This window comes from Miniopterus natalensis, chromosome 17 (genome assembly GCF_054644295.1).
Source record: "Miniopterus natalensis isolate mMinNat1 chromosome 17, mMinNat1.hap1, whole genome shotgun sequence".
Taxonomy (NCBI): domain Eukaryota; kingdom Metazoa; phylum Chordata; class Mammalia; order Chiroptera; family Miniopteridae; genus Miniopterus; species Miniopterus natalensis.
Genome location: NC_142097.1, coordinates 18779793 through 18799733, shown reverse-complemented (window position 1 = coordinate 18799733; position 19941 = coordinate 18779793). Strand labels below are relative to the sequence as shown.

General features: G+C 47.2%; 1 protein-coding gene across 1 annotated transcript in view; it reads left to right on the top strand.

Annotated features, from left to right (window-relative positions):
• The window catches only part of MYO1D (myosin ID), a 242804-nt gene that overhangs the window by 151304 nt on the left and 71559 nt on the right, over positions 1 to 19941 (top strand). Inside the window, exon 21 of the mRNA XM_087826041.1 lies at positions 18074 to 18228. Coding sequence (XP_087682167.1) covers positions 18074 to 18228 — 155 coding nt within the window. The remainder of the gene's footprint in view (positions 1 to 18073; positions 18229 to 19941) is intronic.

Sequence of the window (19941 nt, the reverse complement as noted above, 5' to 3'; positions counted from 1 at the left end):
CATCATCTCTTTTCCATCACTGAATAGTATCCTATTGTGTGGGTATACCATAGTCTGTCCATTTGCCTATTGAAGGACATCGCGGTTGCTTCCAGGGTTGGGCAATTATGAATAAAGCTGCTAGAAACATTCACGTGCAGGCTTTTGTATGGACGCAAGTTTGCAGATCATTTGGGTAAATGCCTATGAGCAAAATGTGGTAACAGTAAGTGTGGCTTTGTAAGAACTGCCAGATTGTCTTCCAAAGTGGCTGTGCTGTTTTGCATTCCTACCAGCAACTACCGAGTTCCTGCTGCTCCACAAGCTCAACAGTCCTGGTTTCTCAGTTTTTAAAATGTTAGCCATTCTGACAGGTGTGTAGTGGGATCTTGTGTTTTCCTATTCAGCCCACCCTGGGGCCTCCGCCGGTCTTTACAAGTAAGTCTTAGCTCTCCACTCTCTGTCAGCGATGGGTTTGTGCTCGGGAGATAAAGGCTGGTCTTCGTGTGAGCGCAAGCAAAACATAGCTAAAAGATAAACTTGGCACCTTTTTTTCCCTTCCGTTAGCAAGATTTTTCTATCAGTTTATCATTCAACAACAATCCCAGCCGCTCTTCACGGGAGAGAGAAAAATAGGAAATCGTGACAGGTTTTTGAGGGTATTTTCAGTGAATATTGTTCTCGCAAGTGGCGTGGTCCAAAAATGGTCAACGACAACCTGAGAAAGAGACATTCAAGTTACAGGTGTCGCCTTCATCAGCCGCAGAGAGACTTTCTATGTGCAAATCGCCGAGTTAAGTCGAGGGTGTCCGCGAGCCGGAACCTGTGTTGTTGTCAAGTTAGCATCATCCCCCTCGAGTCACTCGCTACACTATGTACGTAAATTGCGATATCAAATGAAAGCATGAATTCCAATACAGTTGTCAAGAAACGTTACAGTTTTTACCTTCAGGGGGTCGTGGGGTCAGAATTGGGATGTTCTGCAGAGCTGGGAGGGGGGCTGGGCTCGGCTCGGCTGGATGGCTTTGGTGATAAAGGCAAGAAGTCACCCACACAGTTAGTAATACTGTATCCAGAACTGGGGCCATGGCCTCTCTGACCCTGAGAATCGCCCTCGAGGTCGCTGTAAACTGGCGGGAAAGATCGCACCCCGCTGCTGATGCTCGCTGCTTGAATCAGGGCACCTCTGCCGTCCTATCGATCGATCGCGGGGGGCACGCGGGCTCACCCCAGCTGGTGGGGCGCCCGGGGAGCGGTTGCCAAGGTGGAGTTTAATTTGCGTAAACATAAAACCTGTTCCCTGGTTTCGAGCGGAACCGCATACGCTGAGGCGGTTCACCCGACCTCAGCTGGCGCTCCCCTTACCCTTTGGTCGGAGAGCTGCGCCCACATGGGCCGGTTCAGAGGATGTTTGAATCTGCCCGTTAACGCTGCTCGATATGGCCCCTTTTTATCACTGTGGGCTTGATGGCGGAGGTAGCAGCCAATTAATTACACAAATACGCCTTTCAGCTCTGCGGAGAAGACCGCGAGCCGGGGAGAGAGAAAAGGGACAATTATCTGAACCGACGTGACTGTGCCGCAGCAGCGAATGGATTGCGATCATGCCGGGCTTCCCGCTTTATTGCTCCGTCTGATGCCACTTGCTGGAAAGCTAGCGTTTCATCTGGAAGATGGATTGCCCTTGTAGCGTGTCCGGGGCCGAGCCCTGCGAAACCCACGGGCCGCCAGCCCGCTCCCCATCGCCTGTCCTAAAGCCCCGGCCCTGCTGGCAGCGTTCCAGGAGGAGGCGTTTCCATGGCAATCGGCTGGCAGCAGTCAGCTGGTGCCCGCCGGCCTTCGCCCCCTCCTGCCTCCAGCCTTTAAACTGCATTTATGAGTCCTCCTTAGTGGAAAGGAGATAATCCCTTAATGTCAGATGCTGAGTGGCACTCGGCTTTACTTATTGGCTTTCTGAAGTGATAAATCTACCTTCCTAATTAATTCTCAGCAGGTCCCGGAAGCTGTGTTATTTTGAACACCTTGTGTAAACGCATATATGTTTGCCTGTTACAACAAAGAGGGCTGCTTACCAGTGTTCAATATTTGGGAACCCCTGTTCTTGGAGAAAAAGCGATGTCCCTGTAAAGAATTTTTAAAGATACAGATGTTAAGGTTTCAGTTTAATTTTTTAGGAATCTCTTCTTGCTCTGAGGGCTTTGGCAATGAGACCCATCTTTCCACTCTCCTTACAATCTTTTTTTACTTAGTCAGTGATTTTGTTCCTGGATTTGAGCGATCTGTGTGGGTTTAAATATTTCTAAGGATGTCACATGTTAACCATGTTCTCTCGGTTTGTTTGTTTTTCAGTAAGAGAGAAAGAAGTGAGCATTTCAGAGCTAACCTACTGATTGTTTTCCTGACACAGGCACAGAAGTAGCTGCCTTTGGTCACACCGGTTAGGGACCACAGCTTACGTTAAACAGCACTAAGCAACCTGATTTATAATGTCAAGTCAGGGCTTTCCGGCAGGAGGTGAAGTTTATTTTCATCAGTATGATACTTGGAAATTCAATTACACATGTAAAAGATGTACTAAACTAGTGTCTGAAAGAAACGATTGTTAGAGCCAATTTATGGCCCCTTTAAAAAGCTATCTTGTGAAAGAGACACAAAGCCTTTTAACAACTGAAGTATAAGGAATTTAGTGCGGCCCCACCGTATTTATCCAGAGGTCAGAGTCCCAGGAACGAGATCCTTTGTAAACAAAGTCCTAAACGGAGGCATGGACATGGAAAGACCTCTGCATGTGCAGAAATAGATGTGGCTAAGCCGAGGCAGAGCCCTCTTTTATGCAGTAAACATTTTTGAGCACCTACTGCGTGCTGTGCATTTACCTGGCACGAGCGATGGAATAGGACGTACATCCCTCAGTCTCTGCCCGCAGGCCTCGCAGCACAGGCCTGGGGGGGCCACGTAGCTGCACATTACCTTTCTCTCAAGAGGAAACTGTCGCTCAGAAAGATAGAGTATCCGCCCGAGGTTACGAAGCTCCCAGGGAATGGAGCCCTTGGAGTCGCACTCCTGACGGCGACCTCCTACCACCGCCTCCCTTTTATAACAAGTAGCACATACAACTAAAATCCTACCTTAAGAGGAAGAAAATAACAGGACTAACATTCGCCGCGTGCCCAATGCCAGGCATTAGGCGACTTGAACATACTATAGCCCCATCTTTATAAGAATTTTGGGCAGGAAGTTAAATATTTCATCAGTGAAGAAACCCATTCTCAGGGAAGCTGGCCTCTAGTGCAGGATTTCAGAGCAGATTTTTTGGACACCGGAACCCAAGGGAGCCATAAGACTAGTTGTCTTCTGGCTCAGTTGCCTGCCATATGCTCTTTTTCTCTCTCCCCACTCTCTTTGTTTATTTACATAAGTCTTTCTTACCATAATAATTGCTTCCTAAAACATTTCATCTTAACCTTTTGAGAATAAGTGGCTCGTAGGCCCTGGGGATCCTGCAGGAAATCGCATAATCAGGGCTAGCTTCTGTCCTGGCCGTGTTCCGCACGTCAAGGGCTCTCCAGGATGGCCCATTGGGGTACAAAAAAGGGAAAGAAAGCCCGTGCTTCATTTCTGTTGGAGAAAAAGAAAAAACCAGCACCTTTGAAGACAGCGGCCACACTGTACTTCTATTTGCACAGCTGTTTCTCTCTTAATTGCAGTCCCTTCGTGTCCAGGAAGAAACATGTAGGAAAAGGTACTATAGTGTCAGAAAAACAGGCCAGAAAAAAATGTGCTGCTTGCCCTGCTACCCTGATTCTTGGGGGATTTGGATTTGATTTGATTTGGTTTCCACGTTTAAAGCCCAAGTCAAAAATGTTAGTAGCTTCTAACTCAGGGGTCCTTCAACTTTGGCTACCCAGGCCACACCCCAGACGAGTGAAATCAAATCCCTGCAGGTAGGCCCAAGCATTAGCGTGTTTTAAAAACTCCCCAGGCAAGTCTGCTGTGCAGCCAGGGAGGGAAACCACTGATCTCACTTTTCTGTTCCCCAAATGTATTCACTTTTGTTGTTCTGGCTCTTCCTCTCGGAATCATTCGTTGAAAGTGGGACTTGCCCCCGAATTTGTTTCTGCCATTAGATGTTTGCTCACCTCTGTGAGTGTGCACACATGTGTGAGAGAGGAGGGCTGTGTGTGTGTGTGTGTGTTCTAGAAAGCTTTGTGACCTTGTGATCTGTATCAAAAATTAAATCTTTAGGGTACTATGATTTCATGTTTGAGGACTGTCTTACCTGAAGATTTTTGCTAAGCGAGCGTAGTGTAAGGTAATGAAATCACCTTACCTTTGATGACTTTCTTCCCTGTAGTGGGCATCTGTGTACAGTCTCACTTGACCCTCCCCACGTAAGTGGGAGGCGGCCTACACTGGTCCTGAATAAATGAGTTTGCTTCTTTGTTATCGGTTGAGGCCCAGAGAAAACTTTCTTTACACAGAATTGTGATTATGAAGTTCCAGGGCACTACAGGGAGAGTCTGATTTTCTAATATACAAGACATAAAAAAGATTTCATCTTATGGGAATTATATCTAAATAGAGACATGACACCTTTACCGTGTGCCAGGGATGGGGAGACGTCAGCGGGAAAGGTTAGGTCGACAAGTTCGGGATGCTCTCTCCAGCCTTTGCTCAGTAACAGCTTTGGCTTGGCCACGGGACAGTGACCTCGCTCCTTGGGAAGCCCCTCCAGTGTCTGCCCTTGCTCCCCGGGTTCTCCGTCCCTCACCATTCCACACAGCCTGTTGAGTTGTAAAAGTACCTCATGCTGCCTTTAAAGACTGTTCCACCACGAATGATAAAGAAAAAAAGAATTCCCATCCCGGTGGAGTCTGGCAGACACAGGTGGTGGGATGCGAGGGAATGGTGGGTGGTTCTGAGTTCCTCTTAAAGCTAACTTTTTTAAAAAATGTTTTCTCCGTGCCAGGCACTAGTTAAATTTTCTCCGTGTATTTATTTAGATAATTTTTTATCTTCCCTATGAGGTAGGTAATATTGTTAACCCCATTTAAGGTGAAGAAGCTGATGCACTGAGCATGAACAAGGTGGTGTCCAGATTTGAACCCAGGCAGCCTGGCTCCAGAGCCTGCTCTTCCTGTCTGAGCTGCCTTCCAGTTGAGAGTAGATGAGGAGGGGGGATTGAGGAGAATTCATTGGGCTTCGGACACGGTATAACTGGTGGCACTTCATTGAAATAGGGGCCCTGAGAGGGAGAGCGTTGAAGGCAAGGTGGTGAGTTTCATTTTGGCCAGGTCAGATCGGTGGTCCCATGGGCCCTTCAGGGGGCCCTGTCTGTCCACCCATCTAGAGGTCCAGAGAAAGGTCTGAGCTTGATACTCACATTTGAGAATCATCAATATTGAGAATCTTCCCCACACAAGTCTGTGTGGTCCACTCCACTCCTGTGAGATGTGCCTCCTGGCTCAGTTGCACTGGGAGCTCCCTACGGAAAAAGCTGCATTTTCTGACTCATTTGCATGTGTAATCTAGAAGAGAGAATTGACACTTCCAGTTCTAAACAAGAGAGAATGGACGCGTTTCCCCCTACCCCTCTCCCTAGCATAGCTAAAAACTCTGGACATTCGAGTATAAAACAAACATGTTATCTAGGAAAACTGAAAGGTCTCCGGAGAGAAGGTGGACTAGCTAGGGACCCTAGGACTTGAGAAGCAATATACCGGTGAGCTCCCCGGGTTTTTGTTTTACCTCCTATATACCCTGGACTGGGAGCTGGAAAAGCCCCCGACGCAGAAACACCAACAGGCAAGACAAGAGAAGCTTTCTCTCTCTCCCCAGAGGACCAGGAAATGGGCAGCCTAGCAGAACAGAAACCTTTTTGTCAGTAAATCCTCTCCTCCAGAAAAACACCAGGGGGTAGAAATTGCGGGCCCCCCAACTGCAGTCAGCAAAGCCCAGGCCTCTACCCTTGCCTGGGAATAAAGAAGCACCCCTCCCAGTCCCGCCAGGGTGGTGTCTAAGGGCCCAAAGGGAAGCCAGGACTCGCTGCCCCCACCCTGGGGGAGGGAGGTGCTCCTTCCAGCTCCTTAGTGTCCGGGGAGGCTGAGGGAGGAGCCTGGGTTTCCACCCCCTCTTGGTGGTTCCAAGGTGCCTCTCACACGCTCTACCAGGCCATGTGAAGGAGGCCAAGTGGGGCCTGGACTTTCACTCCCACTAGCAGCAAAACATTGGTGCCTTCCCCTACTGGTCCATTTGTAGGAGGAACCTGCAAAAATAGAAAATTTTAACTAGATCCAGGGTCTGATAACACAGTACCCAAAATGCCCAGGATACAATGGAAGATCACCCATCACCCCTAAAATAGAGAGGAACTGTAGTGCACGTATTCAACTTGTTGACAAACGTGGGATGAGGGAAGAAAGCCTAAAACTGAGCCAATAATCTTTTTGCATTGAGAGGATCATTAATTTGTACTGTTACCAAAAATTCAATTTAAAGGACAATTAGGAAAGCAACGTAATTAAGTTGGTATTTTAAGAGAGAGAGAGAAAATAAATTTAAAATGGATAATATAAAACTCGATCCAATTAGTAAAACAATTAGCTTTGTAAAATAATAATTTGACTGTCTGGGACCCAGTTATTTAATAGTTTTACCTAAATCAGTGGTTGTGTGCGATTAGAATCCCTTGGGGAGCTTTTAAAAAGTACAGATGCCCAGCCTGACCCCAGACCAAATAAGCCAGAGCATCCCCGGTCATTCTGATACGCGGCCAGAGTTGACAGCCACTGGCCTAAAGAAACCGGAGGTGAGCCCAGCCGGGCGTGGCTCAGCGGTTGAGCTTCGACCTAGGATCCAAGCTATCAGGGTTCGATTCCCGGTCAGGGCACATGCCCGGGTTGCGAGCTCGATCCCCAGCCAGGGGTGTGCAGGAGGCAGCCGATCAATGATTCTCTCATCATTGATGTTTCTCTCTCTCTCTCTCCCTCTCCTTTCCTCTCTCTGAAATCAATAAAGATATATTAATAAAATAAAAAAAAAGAAAGAAACCGGAGGTGATAAATAGAATATAAGTGGGAGGATGTTCCTATCTTCTGTCGTCCGCGTAGACAGGGAGAAGCTTGCGCACTGAATCCTACGAGCTCTCTGAAGGAGCGCCCTCTTGGGCCATTTGTCTCGCTTCACGCACCCTTGTGATGAGCCTGGTGATCTGCTCCCCAAGCCCCACACAGTAAATCTGAAGTTGTAATTAAAAGGGAGCCGGTCTCTTGTGGGCAGGCATATTGATAGTTGCAATATGTGAAAACAGCAAGTACGGGAAGACTCAGAGGAGACTTAGCTCAATTCCACTAGATGGGTTGGCATTAAAACCCCTCGAAGTGATTTCTTGAGCTATTTCCTCAGAGCCGTATTTCTGGAATTAAAAGCTTTTCGTGAAACCACTGAATTCCAAGTTCCACGAAGGCAAACCCGGGACATCAAACCGCCAGCTGTTCTAGGAGAGGGGCCTCCAATAGGCCTGGCTCCATTTTTGTTTGTTTTTTTGCAGAAAGAAAATAATTAGCCATTTGGGCTGATACCCATGAACTGGTGGGTTCTAACCACCTTTCTTGTAAGGAATTTGACAAATTTAATCTAAAAATGGAAAAGCCGTACATCAGGCCATACATCAGGTCCTTGCAACAAACGGCAAAAACGAGTCGAGCATTTGAATTAATAGAGGAAGCTACCGCAGGCCCAGCTCCCTGCGAGACTTCAAAGCTGTTCGTATTTAATTTTGTAGAGTGCAACATTCATTTGCAATGAGAACATTATCTAGGCCATAAATTTTCTTCTTGAAGTGCCTTAATCCCTGTCGGGATGTGGAGTATTTGGAAGAAAATGGGAGTTCAGCGTGGAGATGTTATGTGTTCAGCACGGTCGGATGGATCCGTATTGGAAACTTATTGAAGAGTTTTATGGTGTTATTTTCATTAAGCTGTTAAAATCAAGAGTTGAAAGCCCTTGTCAATCAAAGATGTAAACTTAGCCCTTTAGTCAGTTGATTATGGTTATTTTCACTGACCTAAATAATACTGATCGATCGTACTAGGCTCCTAACCAGGTGCTTGTGGATAAAGTCAATTATCTTGGCTTTCAGACAACTTTTTTGTGACTGCTCACGGCCCGTATTTTGTATAATGGGTTTTATTTCCCCGTTAGAATGTCACATGGCTCACACGTATGGTTTGGGAGCACAGCCCACTTCCCAAGTCGGGTGCCAACTGTTTTAGGGTCATGCTGCAGAAGCACCACACTCCTCCTTCCAAACGTTTATTCCAGTGATTTTACTGTGTAACAAACCACCCGGACTTAGCGGAGTGAAACAGCCACCATTTCATTATGTTCACGGGTTCCACGGGTCAGGGAATTCGCAAAGGGCACGGTGGGACCGGCCGGCCGTTGTGCCGACCATCTAGGGCTCTGGGTGGGAAGACAAAGGCTGGGGCTCCCCGACGGCGGAGGGTGGGAATCATTGGAACCCTCAGCGCTCCCTCGCCTGGCTCTAGGGCCGGGGGGGCCCCCCCAGCCCGCTGCCCGAGCGTCACCACCCACCTCTCCGAGCCACTAGGCTCCTCGCGGCGTGGCGACCTCAGGACAGCCCTGAGGCCTCCTGCACAGTGGCCCAGGACACAAGCACTGCGTTGCTTCCGAGCGATGGTGGTTTGTAAAGGTTCGAACTCTCAGTCACCCCAAACTGTGCGTTAACTTCCACGGCAAAGCTGCCCAGCTGAGATTTCTGATTGATAGCGAGCTGGCCCAGGAGGGAGAGGGAACGAAGGAGAAATGAGGAGGGAGAGAGGAGAGGGGAGATTAGGAGACGCAGCTGAACACAGGCAACGGGAGAGAGAAAGCCAGGGCGCCTGTCTTCCCAGTTCCTGGCTGGAAAGATGGAATGAGCGGAATGTTCTCTGTCGTCACGCAGCCAGATTCATTTGTTGATTGAAATCAAAAGCCCATAACCCGGCTGGGCGTGGCTCAGCGGTTGAGCGTCCACCTAGGATCCAGGCGATCGGGGTTCAATTCCCAGTCAGGGCACATGCCCGGGTTGCGGGTTGTAGCCGATCAATGACTCTCCCATTGATGTTTCTATCTCTCTCTCCCTCTCCTTTCCTCTCTCTGAAATCAATAAAGATATTTAAAAAAAGAAAAAGAAAGAAATCAAAAGCCCATAAATGTTACAGCTCGGCCATCAAACCAAAGAACCAAAGTAGTAAACCCCGAAGGCCAAGTGTGTGTGTGTGTGTATATATATATATATATGAAAATACAGAAAGTACCTGAAGAAGTTAAGGGGCCACTACAGTTTCCGAAAGCCCTTTGCGCGTCAGGCACACCTTGGGTTAGAGGAAGAAAACCCGAGGAACCGAAGGCCCTTGAGGACGGTTGTGGAGACCCCCGCGCAGAGGAGAGGAGAGTCTCCCCCTCAAGAAGGCGGCGGAGAGGCCGAGACCGCGAATGGGTGGGGAGGACAGGCGGGAGGCGCCGTGAGGAGGGCACTCGCCCTCCTCCCTGGTTAGTCCTTGGGGACCTCAAAGCCCGTGAGTCATCATTTAAAGTCACGAGAGTGCAGGGCTCATGGCCTGTGGCATTAGCGGAGGCTTTTGTCCTCAGATGTCAGTCTTGCGATGCACGCCTTCCCTGGAAACCGGCAGCTCCCTGAAATTGTAGTTTGGGACCCTGGGATTTACGGCTGGCGTTCGGCGGCCCCCCAGTTTTCACTGACAGAGCTGCGTGCAGGCCGAGGGGCGCAGACGGAAATAAAGCGGAATGTAAAGCCAAAATGACAGCCAGCAAAACGGCACGTCGTTCCCACAGGCTGCGGGGAGCAGTGACCCCACCCCCGGCCTTCTGCGGCCTTAAAACCCAGGACACGGTCCTGCGACTGCAGACATAGGCTCGATACGGGTTCTTGTCCTACAGAGTGAGACTGAATCTGCTCTGACGGCTATGGGTTTATAACCTCAACATAATTTTTTTTTAATTACTAAAAACTGGAAATTGGATACCAAGGATTATCTGACCATTAGGAGAAATCAAGTGCAGTTACGCTCTATCAGAAGAATCTTACCGTAAGAGAACTGTTTAGGCAACTAAAGTTCAAGTTCCACACCACCTATTTCGAGCAGTTTTGAATAAACCTATTTTATTATTATCAGAATCTAAACGGTTCCTTTGAGATCACCGTTATAACCTTTGGCTGGTCTGTCACCGTCAAAGATTAACTTTTTTTTTTTTTTTTTTTTTGGTAAAATTCTCATAATCCTAAAGGCACAACCCATGAAAGCTGCGTCCTTCGTGAGTTTGTTCTCACTACCGTGGACACCTGGGTTTCTGGGTCTAGGTGAGGAACTAATCTTTTCAGCTCTCAAGAGCTCAGTAGGCCAATTTGACTTATAAGTATAGAAATAAGACTTTAGACAGAACAATCAGAGGGAAGTCTCCGGCATGATGGGAATGTTCTGTATCTTGATTTGGGCGTCAAAAATCATCCACCTATACTTAAAATCTTAAGTGAACTTTATTGTATGTAAGTTACACCTTGATTTTTAAACTCCTGTTTGACTGACAGGTTAAGTTATATAGAGTATGTTGGTGGGAGTAGTGTTATTTATAACTTTTCATTTCCAGTTAGCTCTTTGTTGCCCCCTGTTTGTAAAAGCAGTAAGAGGCAGAAGGTTGTCTATTAACATGGTTAGTCTCTAGCATTTCAAATTTGTATTGATCCGGCCACAGTGTCTGTGCTCAGTCATGATACTGGTCTTGGTCCTGTGTTGCTTTTATTTTATTTTATTTTATTTTATTTTTTTAAATATATCTTTATTGATTTCAGAGAGAGGAAGGGAGAGGGAGAGACAGAGACAGAAACATCAATGATGAGAGAGTCATTGATCGAGCCCGCAACCCGGGCATGTGCCCTGACCGGGAATCGAACCCCGATCGCCTGGATCCTAGGTCGACGCTCAGCCGCTGAGCCACGCCCAGCCGGGCAGTCCTGTGTTGCTTTTATAGCGTGGAGGAGTCTCCGCTCTCCTTTGTCCACAGTGCTTTGCTGCCAGAGATGACCGGGGGTAGGAAAAAATTAAAACCAATGTAAAAGTGATGATCTAATAACAAATACGTTTGAGCATTTACCAGCTTGCTATGGAGAGGAGTGTTGTTTTATATGCCACGGGGAATCAAACTGAAAACAAGACGAAAACAGTGAAAGCCGTCAAGCCCGACTGCAAGGAGATATTCTAGCTGGACAAGCCCAGGTATCACGTAAATGTGATTCTTAACAAGCTGAGTGAGACAGATGCATTTCTGATTAGCGAGCCATCCTTCTGCTCGTGGGATACACCCCCTCGGCCGTGGCGTATAATCCTGCTGAGTTCGGTTTGTGAATTGTTTTGGATTTTTGCATCTGTACTGTGAGCTTGGCGCGCGCGTGTGTGTGTGTGTGTAAAGGAAACATTCATCAAGGTCTGTTGCCAGGATTAAATAAACTGAGTTTCCATAGTTTTCTGTTCTAGAGCCTGTTCAGCAGCCTAGGAATTACATGGGCTTTGAAAGTCTTCCCGTAACATCATCGGTGCCCGGTAACATCTAGGAGAGTGCACTTCTGACAACGGACGTTTTTTTTCCTAGTTACAAATTGATCGTGATTATGTTATCTTTCCTTGAACCAGTTTTCGTAATTTGCATTTTTATATAAAATCATGCACATCACAACCTTTTTAATTTATTGATATATTACAAATGTTGTTCTTTTATATCTAAAGTCCGCAGCACACCTTTTCTTCAACCCCTTTTTCATTCTTAACTTTAGATATTTGTGTGTTTTGTCTGTTTTGGGTTTCGTTTATTTTTCATTAGACCCTGCCAAGGGCTTGGTGCTTTTATTGGTCTTTTTAAAAAATTAGCTTTGGGATGTATCCTATATGTTGTTTTTCTCATTCATCAACTTCTGCTTTTATCTTAACTGATCTTTATTTTGATTTCTTTTGTTCTTTTTCTAGCTTTTTTTTACATTTAATTGACTTCCTTCTTAGTAATAAAAGCATTTAAGGCTGTGTTTCCTTTTGCATGTGGCTTTGGCTACGTCCATGAATTTTGACGGGTAATTCTTGTTAACTTCTTGGTTATCTATAATTGCAACTATAATCTCTTTAAGGGTTGCTTAAAGAGTTGCTTTTTTTTAAAAAAAAAAAAAAAACTTCTTAATTATAAGGTTATTTTGTTGTCGTTAATCTTTTTACAATTTCCTGGCCTGATTGCGCTGCGGTGATAGAATGGGCCCAGCACACAGCCGACTTTCTGTAATCGGGAGAGAGTGTCAGCTTGTGGCCTACTACATAATAAATATGTGTACAAGTCCCATATAAATGCTAATCAAATCTGTCGATTGTGCCGCCTCTCTCCACACTCGTTTGCTTTTCGTGAGCTTGAACTGCCTGAGCCTGGCCACCCACTAACACCACGATTCAGCCCGTTTCTTCTTGCATCAGAACAGCTTTTGCTTTATTGGTTTCAATACCCTGTCATTCAATTCATGAAGGCTGGTGGTTTTCTTTTTCTTAAGTTATACTTTTTGCCAAAATAAAACAAAAAATAGCGTTGTGTTTTTTGCCTTGGGTTTTACTCTGCCCATTATTACTGTTCCCCCCTGACTTACTTTCTGATACGCCTAGGCCCGTCCTTTCATTTTTTATCTTCCGTGTCTTTCTGTTTTAGATGCATCTTCTGTAAACAGCATAGTTAAAATTCGTTTTTTACCGAATCTGTGAACCTTCTTTACCCAGTAAAGACGTGGTATCCCATTCTCATTTTCCGATAGAAACTGACGTGGTGTTTGTTTGTTTGTTTTCTTACATTGAATAATGTTATTTAAATGCTTTTTAAGTAATTCCATACTATTTCCTTCTTCTTTTCTGGTTACTATGTTGGTCAAGTTTTACTGATTCTCTTTTTACTAACTGTTAGAAAGTTATACATTCTTTCTCATTCTAATAATGGTTACTGTTAAACGTTTAAACTGATCTCTCTCAATCCCAAGAATAAAATAGATTGACTTACACCCTCCTATGAAGAATGACAAAATTAGTATGTTTCCTTCCCAGGCCTTCCTACGTTTTCAGACAGGAGAAACAACTGGTGGTTGTTGTTTTTTTAAGTATATAAACCTGAATGTTCTTTTCCTGTGTAAATAACTTATTTTTATGCCTCCATACTTGAAGATGGCTTTCCCTTCATTCCAGAAACGCGAAGCTTCCTCTGGGCTGCGTCTCCACGCGATGCCCTGCTCATCAAGCTGGGCTGGGGCCTGTGACCCCTTTCTCGCTAAAGACCCAAATCTCTGACGTGGAGGAATTTCGCCCCACTGCTCTCTGACCTTCTGCAGTGCCTGTCCCGTCGCTTACTGCTTCCGTTGTGTTTTCAACTCACCGTGTGTATGTTTCAGAATCGGTTCACTGTCTAACGCGGGCCTGTCTCGCACCCACCTCCTGCCTGAGGACGCAGAGTCGCGCTGTTTCCCTTCGCGTGTGCTCTGCTTTCTTGCCCTTACCCCGCTGCAGGGCGGGGCATCTCCTCGACGCTTTCTTGCCCTTACCCTGCTGCAGGGCGGGGCATCTCCTCGACGCTTTCTTGCCCTTACCCCGCTGCAGGGCGGGGCATCTCCTCGACGCTTTCTTGCCCTTACCCCGCTGCAGGATGGGGCATCTCCTCGACGCTTTCTTGCCCTTACTCCGCTGCAGGATGGGGCATCTCCTCGACGCTTTCTTGCCCTTACCCTGCTGCAGGGCGGGGCATCTCCTCGACGCTTTCTTGCCCTTACCCGGCTGCAGGGCAGGGCATCTGCTCTGCGCCCCGGGGTAGCCTGTTCCTTCCGCGCTGGTCGCATTGTGTTCGCTGACTGGTCCTCCCTGTGGAGGGGGCTCTGAGAGGTGAGATGAGTCATAATCAGAGACTCTTAGGCCTGGAAATACCATAGCGTGGGGATCCCGCAGACGATGAGAGATAAGGCGCCTAATAGGGAGGAGCCCCGGTGAGCAGTCTCCCTTCTGTTCAGAGAAACCTACTTGCGCTCGCGGCTGCGCAGAGAACCGAGGGAGCGGCCCTTCCCCAAGGAGGCACGTCCGCACCGTACCTCCCCGCCCCCTGGCTCCGCTATCAAGTTTTCCGGGATTGCTGTCATAGCTTTTCTTTTTTTTTTTTTTAAATCTTCACCCAAGGATATTTTTTCGTTGATTTTTAGAGGCCGTGGAAGGGAGGGAGGGGCGGACAGAGAGAGAGAAACATCTACGTGAGAGACACACCGGTTGGTCGCCTCCCGCGGAGAACCCGCAGCCTAGGTGTGTGCCCTTGCTCAGGAGTCGAACCCCCGGCCCTGTGGTCCGCGGGCTGAGGCTCTGATCCCTGAGCAACACCGGCCGGGGCTCTCGCACCTTCTCTCAGATCAGAGCGTAAAGACCCGCGAAGGCCGAGGGGGTTTGCGTAGTTACGTCTTACACCCTGGGTTGCTCCCGTTCGATCGTCACCACGATTTTATAAGGTAGGCCGGGCATCTAGTGCGATCTTTATTTTGCAGAAGAGGAGAGAGAGAGAGATGCCCCAGGACGCGGAATCACTCAGGATCGCCCGGCGGAGTTGGGATTAACACCCAGGCCCTCCCTTACCCCCCTGCCCCTCCCCACCCCCGTCCTGCCCCCAGAGCGAAAGGCGACGTTCTGGATCTGTCCTTCCCGCCCTGGCGACGGCGGGTAATCTTTATTTGTGGGGCAGAAGGTACTAGGTGCCGTTTTCCTCTCTTCCGGGACTCCGGTTCCCCCACGGGCCTGAGCACACGCGTGAGGGGTTCCCGTGGACGGCCGTGTAAAGGCACCGGACAGCCTGCTGCGGGGAGGGGCCGGGGGAGAAGCCCCCCCTTGAGGCGGGAAGGTGGCTGAGAAAAGAGTCAGCGGCTGCTCCCCGCTGGCCCAGGCGGCCCCTCGGGAGGGGCGCCCGATCGGGTGGCTTCAGCAGCACTCTCCGCTGGCTCGGACCTTGAACCCCTGCAGCCGATGCTCCCGGGACACGCCGGCAGGGTGGCTGCCGTGAGAAGCCTCATTTTATTAAACTTTAATCAAGCTCTCCGGTGACGTGCTGCATAAATTCAATTTCGGATTTTGAATACGAAATAATCAGATGAGAGTGAAGCGCCGCTGACATAAAATGTTCTTTAAAATGAAAATGATACTTTTAATTTAATCACCCGAAACTCAGCTGGGGGAGACACATCTAAGTGGCAGAAAGATTGATGTGTTTTCTTGCCAAGACCTCCGAACGCCCACCATCTACGTGGGTTTGCGAACTGACTTCTAATTCCTTGAATGTTTTCTCTCCGTTAAGCATGGACCCTGACATCCTTTAAAGTCAGTCTAAAAACTCACCTCCTGTGGAAATGTATCCGCTTGGTGTTGAGGAATATTACGTATACAGCTTACGTTCCTTTGCACGTGACCCTTGGAAACGCCGGCTGTGGTCAGGAGCGTGGGTCCGGGCTCGTCTGCAGGCCTGGGGTCCGGTTCCAAGGTCTGCAGTCAGCTCACCTCCCTGAGCCTGAGGTTCCTTACCTGTGAAGTGTGGGCATGGAGCTCAGTGGCCCCCCACATGTATGAACTGTTAAAGCCTGATATTCGTCTCTTCCACTGGGTTATGAATCCCCCCGGAACAGGGGTTGTGCCGTCAGCCTCTTAAGGGGGACGTTCACCCCCACCCCAGGCTGCCTGGCGCTCTGCACGGGCCCCCGGGGGTACCCTGCCAGTGCCCACTGCCGGGCGGATCTGACAGCACCGGAGGCGGCCAGGAGGTGGCACTTTGGTGTTTTCTGCAATTGAAGACGAAACTACGGAATGAGAAATCGCTCGGGTTTTTGCTTTACTGACCAAAATGAGTATCTAGGGATCACAACAATCAAGGAGCTGTGTTTTTTATATTTACATGTAATAAATAAGATTGGCTGTTGGTCGCGGTGACAGGGCGCAGGTTCATGGCTCTTAACACATGCGTGGATGTGTGCAGCCACCACCACAGTGAGGATACAGAGTCGTCCATCGCCCCAGAACTCCCTCGTATCTGACTCCGCCTGATCCCAAACCCTGACCACCACTGATCTGTTTTCCACCCCTAGCGTTCTGTCTTGTGGAGACCGTCACTTAAATGGAGTCATGCGGTAGGCCACCTTCTGAGACGGACTGCTTCACTCAGCGTAATGTCTTTGAAATATACCCACGTTATTGAGATCAGTAATCTGTATCATTAATTGATTCCTTTTTATTGCTGAGTAGCATTCCAGTGTACAGATGTATCAGTGGACGTTGTACAGATGTATCGGTGGACGTTGTAAAGATGTATCGGTGGACGTTGTAAAGATGTATCGGTGGACGTTAAAGATGTTTCTCCATTCACCTGTTGATGGATATTTCTGTATCCAGTTTTTGGAGGTTATGAATAGAGCTGCTATTACCATTCATGTATCGTAAGGTTTTGTGGGAACATAAGGTTTTATTTCTTGAGGGTCGATGCCTAGGAGTGGGATGGCGGGGTCGTGTGGTAATTCCGTGTTTAACTTTCTGAGTAATGGCCAAACTGGTTTCCCGGTGGCTGTGCCGCTTTCCATTCCCAGCAACAGTGTCTGCGAGTTGTAGCGGTTCTGCACCCTCGCCAGCGTTTGGTATTGTCACTTTCTTGTGGTTGCTGTTTCATTTTGTTGCCACTTGGGCCATTTCTGATAGGCCGTGATCGTATCTCAGTGTAGTTAGAGTTTGCGTTTCCCTAACGGCTGGCGTGGCGTTAGCCTCGGTGCTTTTTGTAGATGTCGTTGATCAGACTGAGTCTTCTTCCGGGGCTGGTTTGCCGAGAGCTTTTTTACCGTGAATGGGTGTTGACTGGTTGAGGGCCTTTCCCGCATCGCTTGATATGATCACGTGACTTTCTTTTTTATTCTCTTGCTCTGATGGATTCCACTGATTGATTTTTGAGTACTGAACTAGCTTTGCATTTCTTAGATAATGCCACTTGGTCATGGGTTGTTGTTTCCATGTATTGTGGGATTCGACTTGCTATTATTTGACTGGCCGTTCTTACATCTGTGCTCAGGGAGGATATTGGAGATTGGTTTGTGGTTTTCTTTGCTTGTTATTGCCTTTGTCTGTTTTTGGTAGCAGGATAATGCGGTCCTCATCGATCAATTACAAAGCATTCCCTTCCCTTCAGTTTTTAAAAGATAGGGAGAATTGGTGTTATTTCTTCGCTCAGTGTTTGGCCAACCTGGCTGGGTGGCTCGGTTGGTTGGAGCGTCTTCCCGAACCCCAGAAAGGCTGCGGGTTTGATTCCTGGTCTAGGCTCGATCCCCAGTCAGGGTGCGTACAAGAGGCAACCAATCGATGTTTCTCTCACATCGGTGTTTCTCTCTCTCTTTAAAAATCAATAGAATAAATAAATATTGAAAATATAAATGTTTGGTCGAATTCACCAGTGAAATCGTCTGAGCCTGGAGTTTTCGTTTTCTAAAGATTTTTAACTACACATTTCATTTCTTTAATAGATATAGGTATTCAGGTTATCTATTTCTTTTTGGGAGAGTCTTGGTACTTTGTGGCTTTTAGGGAATTATTTGGTTTTGTCTAAGTTGTTGAATTTATGTGCAAAGAGTTTTTGAAAATATTCCCTTGTTATTATTTTATGTTTGTGTGGTCTGTAGTGATGTCCCCTCTTCCGTTCGTCATATGGGTAATTAGATCTTCTCTCTATATCCTTTCAGACTAGGGGTTTAGCAATTTTATTGATCTTTTGAAAGAATCAACTCTTTGTTTCATTGATTTTTTTTTTCCTATTGTTTTTCTGTTTTCAGTTATATTAATTTTTATTTCATATTATTTCCTTCCATCTTGCTTGTTCCACGAAACATGATAAAAATTAAAGTCATCCGGGATCCTGAGGAAAAAATTGTATGGTTAAATTACAAGGTCTATTTTTTAATGTATTCCTTTGAGAACCAACCTAATCATTTTCCATATTTGTCTCTTGGCAGTTGACTGGCCTGAGCGTCTCCAACGGCAAGGACCAGCTTGTGGTGTTCCACACAAAGGACAACAAAGACCTCATCGTCTGCCTCTTCAGCAAGCAGCCGACCCACGAGAACCGAATCGGGGAACTCGTTGGAGTCCTGGTGAATCATTTCAAGAGGTAAAGTTTGATTTTTGTAACTAAGACAAGTTTTAAACACACGAACTCTTTCGTCGTAATTCTCGCTGAACTCGTTTTGTGCCAATTTTCGTGCGTGGAGTTATTTTCCTTCATAAGGGCAACTGAAATCGTCGGTTTCACAGAAGGCAAAATTAGCACCCAGGCTTAGGAATGATCCCCTGCTGTCCCAGCCTCCGGCTGAACCAGCAGGGACAGAGAGTTCCCTAACGGTGAATCCTTCACTGTCCCTCGAAATGTACTTGCATCGAAAAGACAGAAAAATTACTTTTTGTCACAGCTTCTCGTTTACCCCAAGTATGGTCCTTGAGTGTGCGTAGAGGGACCTGCAGGTCCGAGAGGCGGCCACCTCTGCGTGTGATGGAGCACGGCCAATTCTGAGAGTGTCACAGTAAGCGTGCAAGCTCCCTGGGGGGGTGCTGTGAGCAAGGACATGGGAAATATAAACAGGGAGCAGATCCTGAGGGCGATGGGACCAGGGAGTGGGTAATTTCAAGCAGGGGAGTGATGTTGTCTGGTTATTTACCGGAGTTGTTGTAGAGGTGTTGTTCTTCCCACAGGAGGTCACGGGCTATTTAGGGTGGGGTGTTTCTCCGACTCCAAAGTCAGGCGTTCTTCCCCCGATGGCAGACGGTCTCTGCCTCCCGTCACCCTGATGCGGGGAGGCCACTCCTCAGGACTCGGTGACCGAGAGATGAGCCCAGCGTCCGGTTCCTTTTCTTCCTAAAACACGTTTCCTAAGTTGCCGGGAGTAACCGAGTATGGCGTATACTTTTAGAAGCGGGCCGCACAGACCGTTTATTTTACGTATTAAGCCTTGTCATCTAGATCAAAATAGATCTTTAAATATCTTATATAGTTAAATGCTTTTAACCGCTATAAATGAAATAACATTTAATGATTATCTGGTGGAAAATATAAGAATCTAAATAAGGAAATACCAAAAAATAACGATACACATATGCGCCTTTGAAAGACTCTCTTTCATCTGCCAAAAAGCTAAAGCTAAGAGGGACACTGAAGGGTTTAGGATGGAGGAGGGACATGGAGAAGGCCTCTCGACAATAAAATTTATAACTCAAATAAGCAGGCTCAGTTTTCCTCCTAATATTTAGTTATGGTGAAATATGGGCAGTTAAAGGGATTTTCCTTTGGATGCCTGTACTAATAAGTAGTTTTGCCTGGGAAACGGGAGTATTTTTTCTCAATCTAGCTCTCGTTTAGCAAATTCCAGCCCCTTACATGCCTCTACATGTTACACGGGAACCTGGTCCTCGAGCCTGCGTCGCTTCCCTTCCCCAGCACACGCGTTCTCAGATGCGTTTCTAGTTGCGTTCCCTCGAATCTTGAACACAGGGTGGGGCAAAAGCAGGTCTGCCATCGTTCACCTGGAAAATAATACAATAGTAAGTAATAATGCGAGAATGAACTCTGCGTTTCACGTACTCACAACTGGAAACCTCCTTTTGCCCCACCCTGTATATGTCAGATTTTCTAGTGTCTTTAAAATTTATAAATGGAAGAAAGAGGAGAATCTAGCTGTTGAATTGTGAGGTGTGTGTTTTTTGTAATTTGTTCTTGATATCCCTCCCTTGAATTAAGAGGTCAAGGACCAATAAGAGATAAAACCCCTCCTTCCTACCCTCCGAAAATTCAGGCTTGGTATTTTGACTTAAGAGTCATTGTCATCGACGC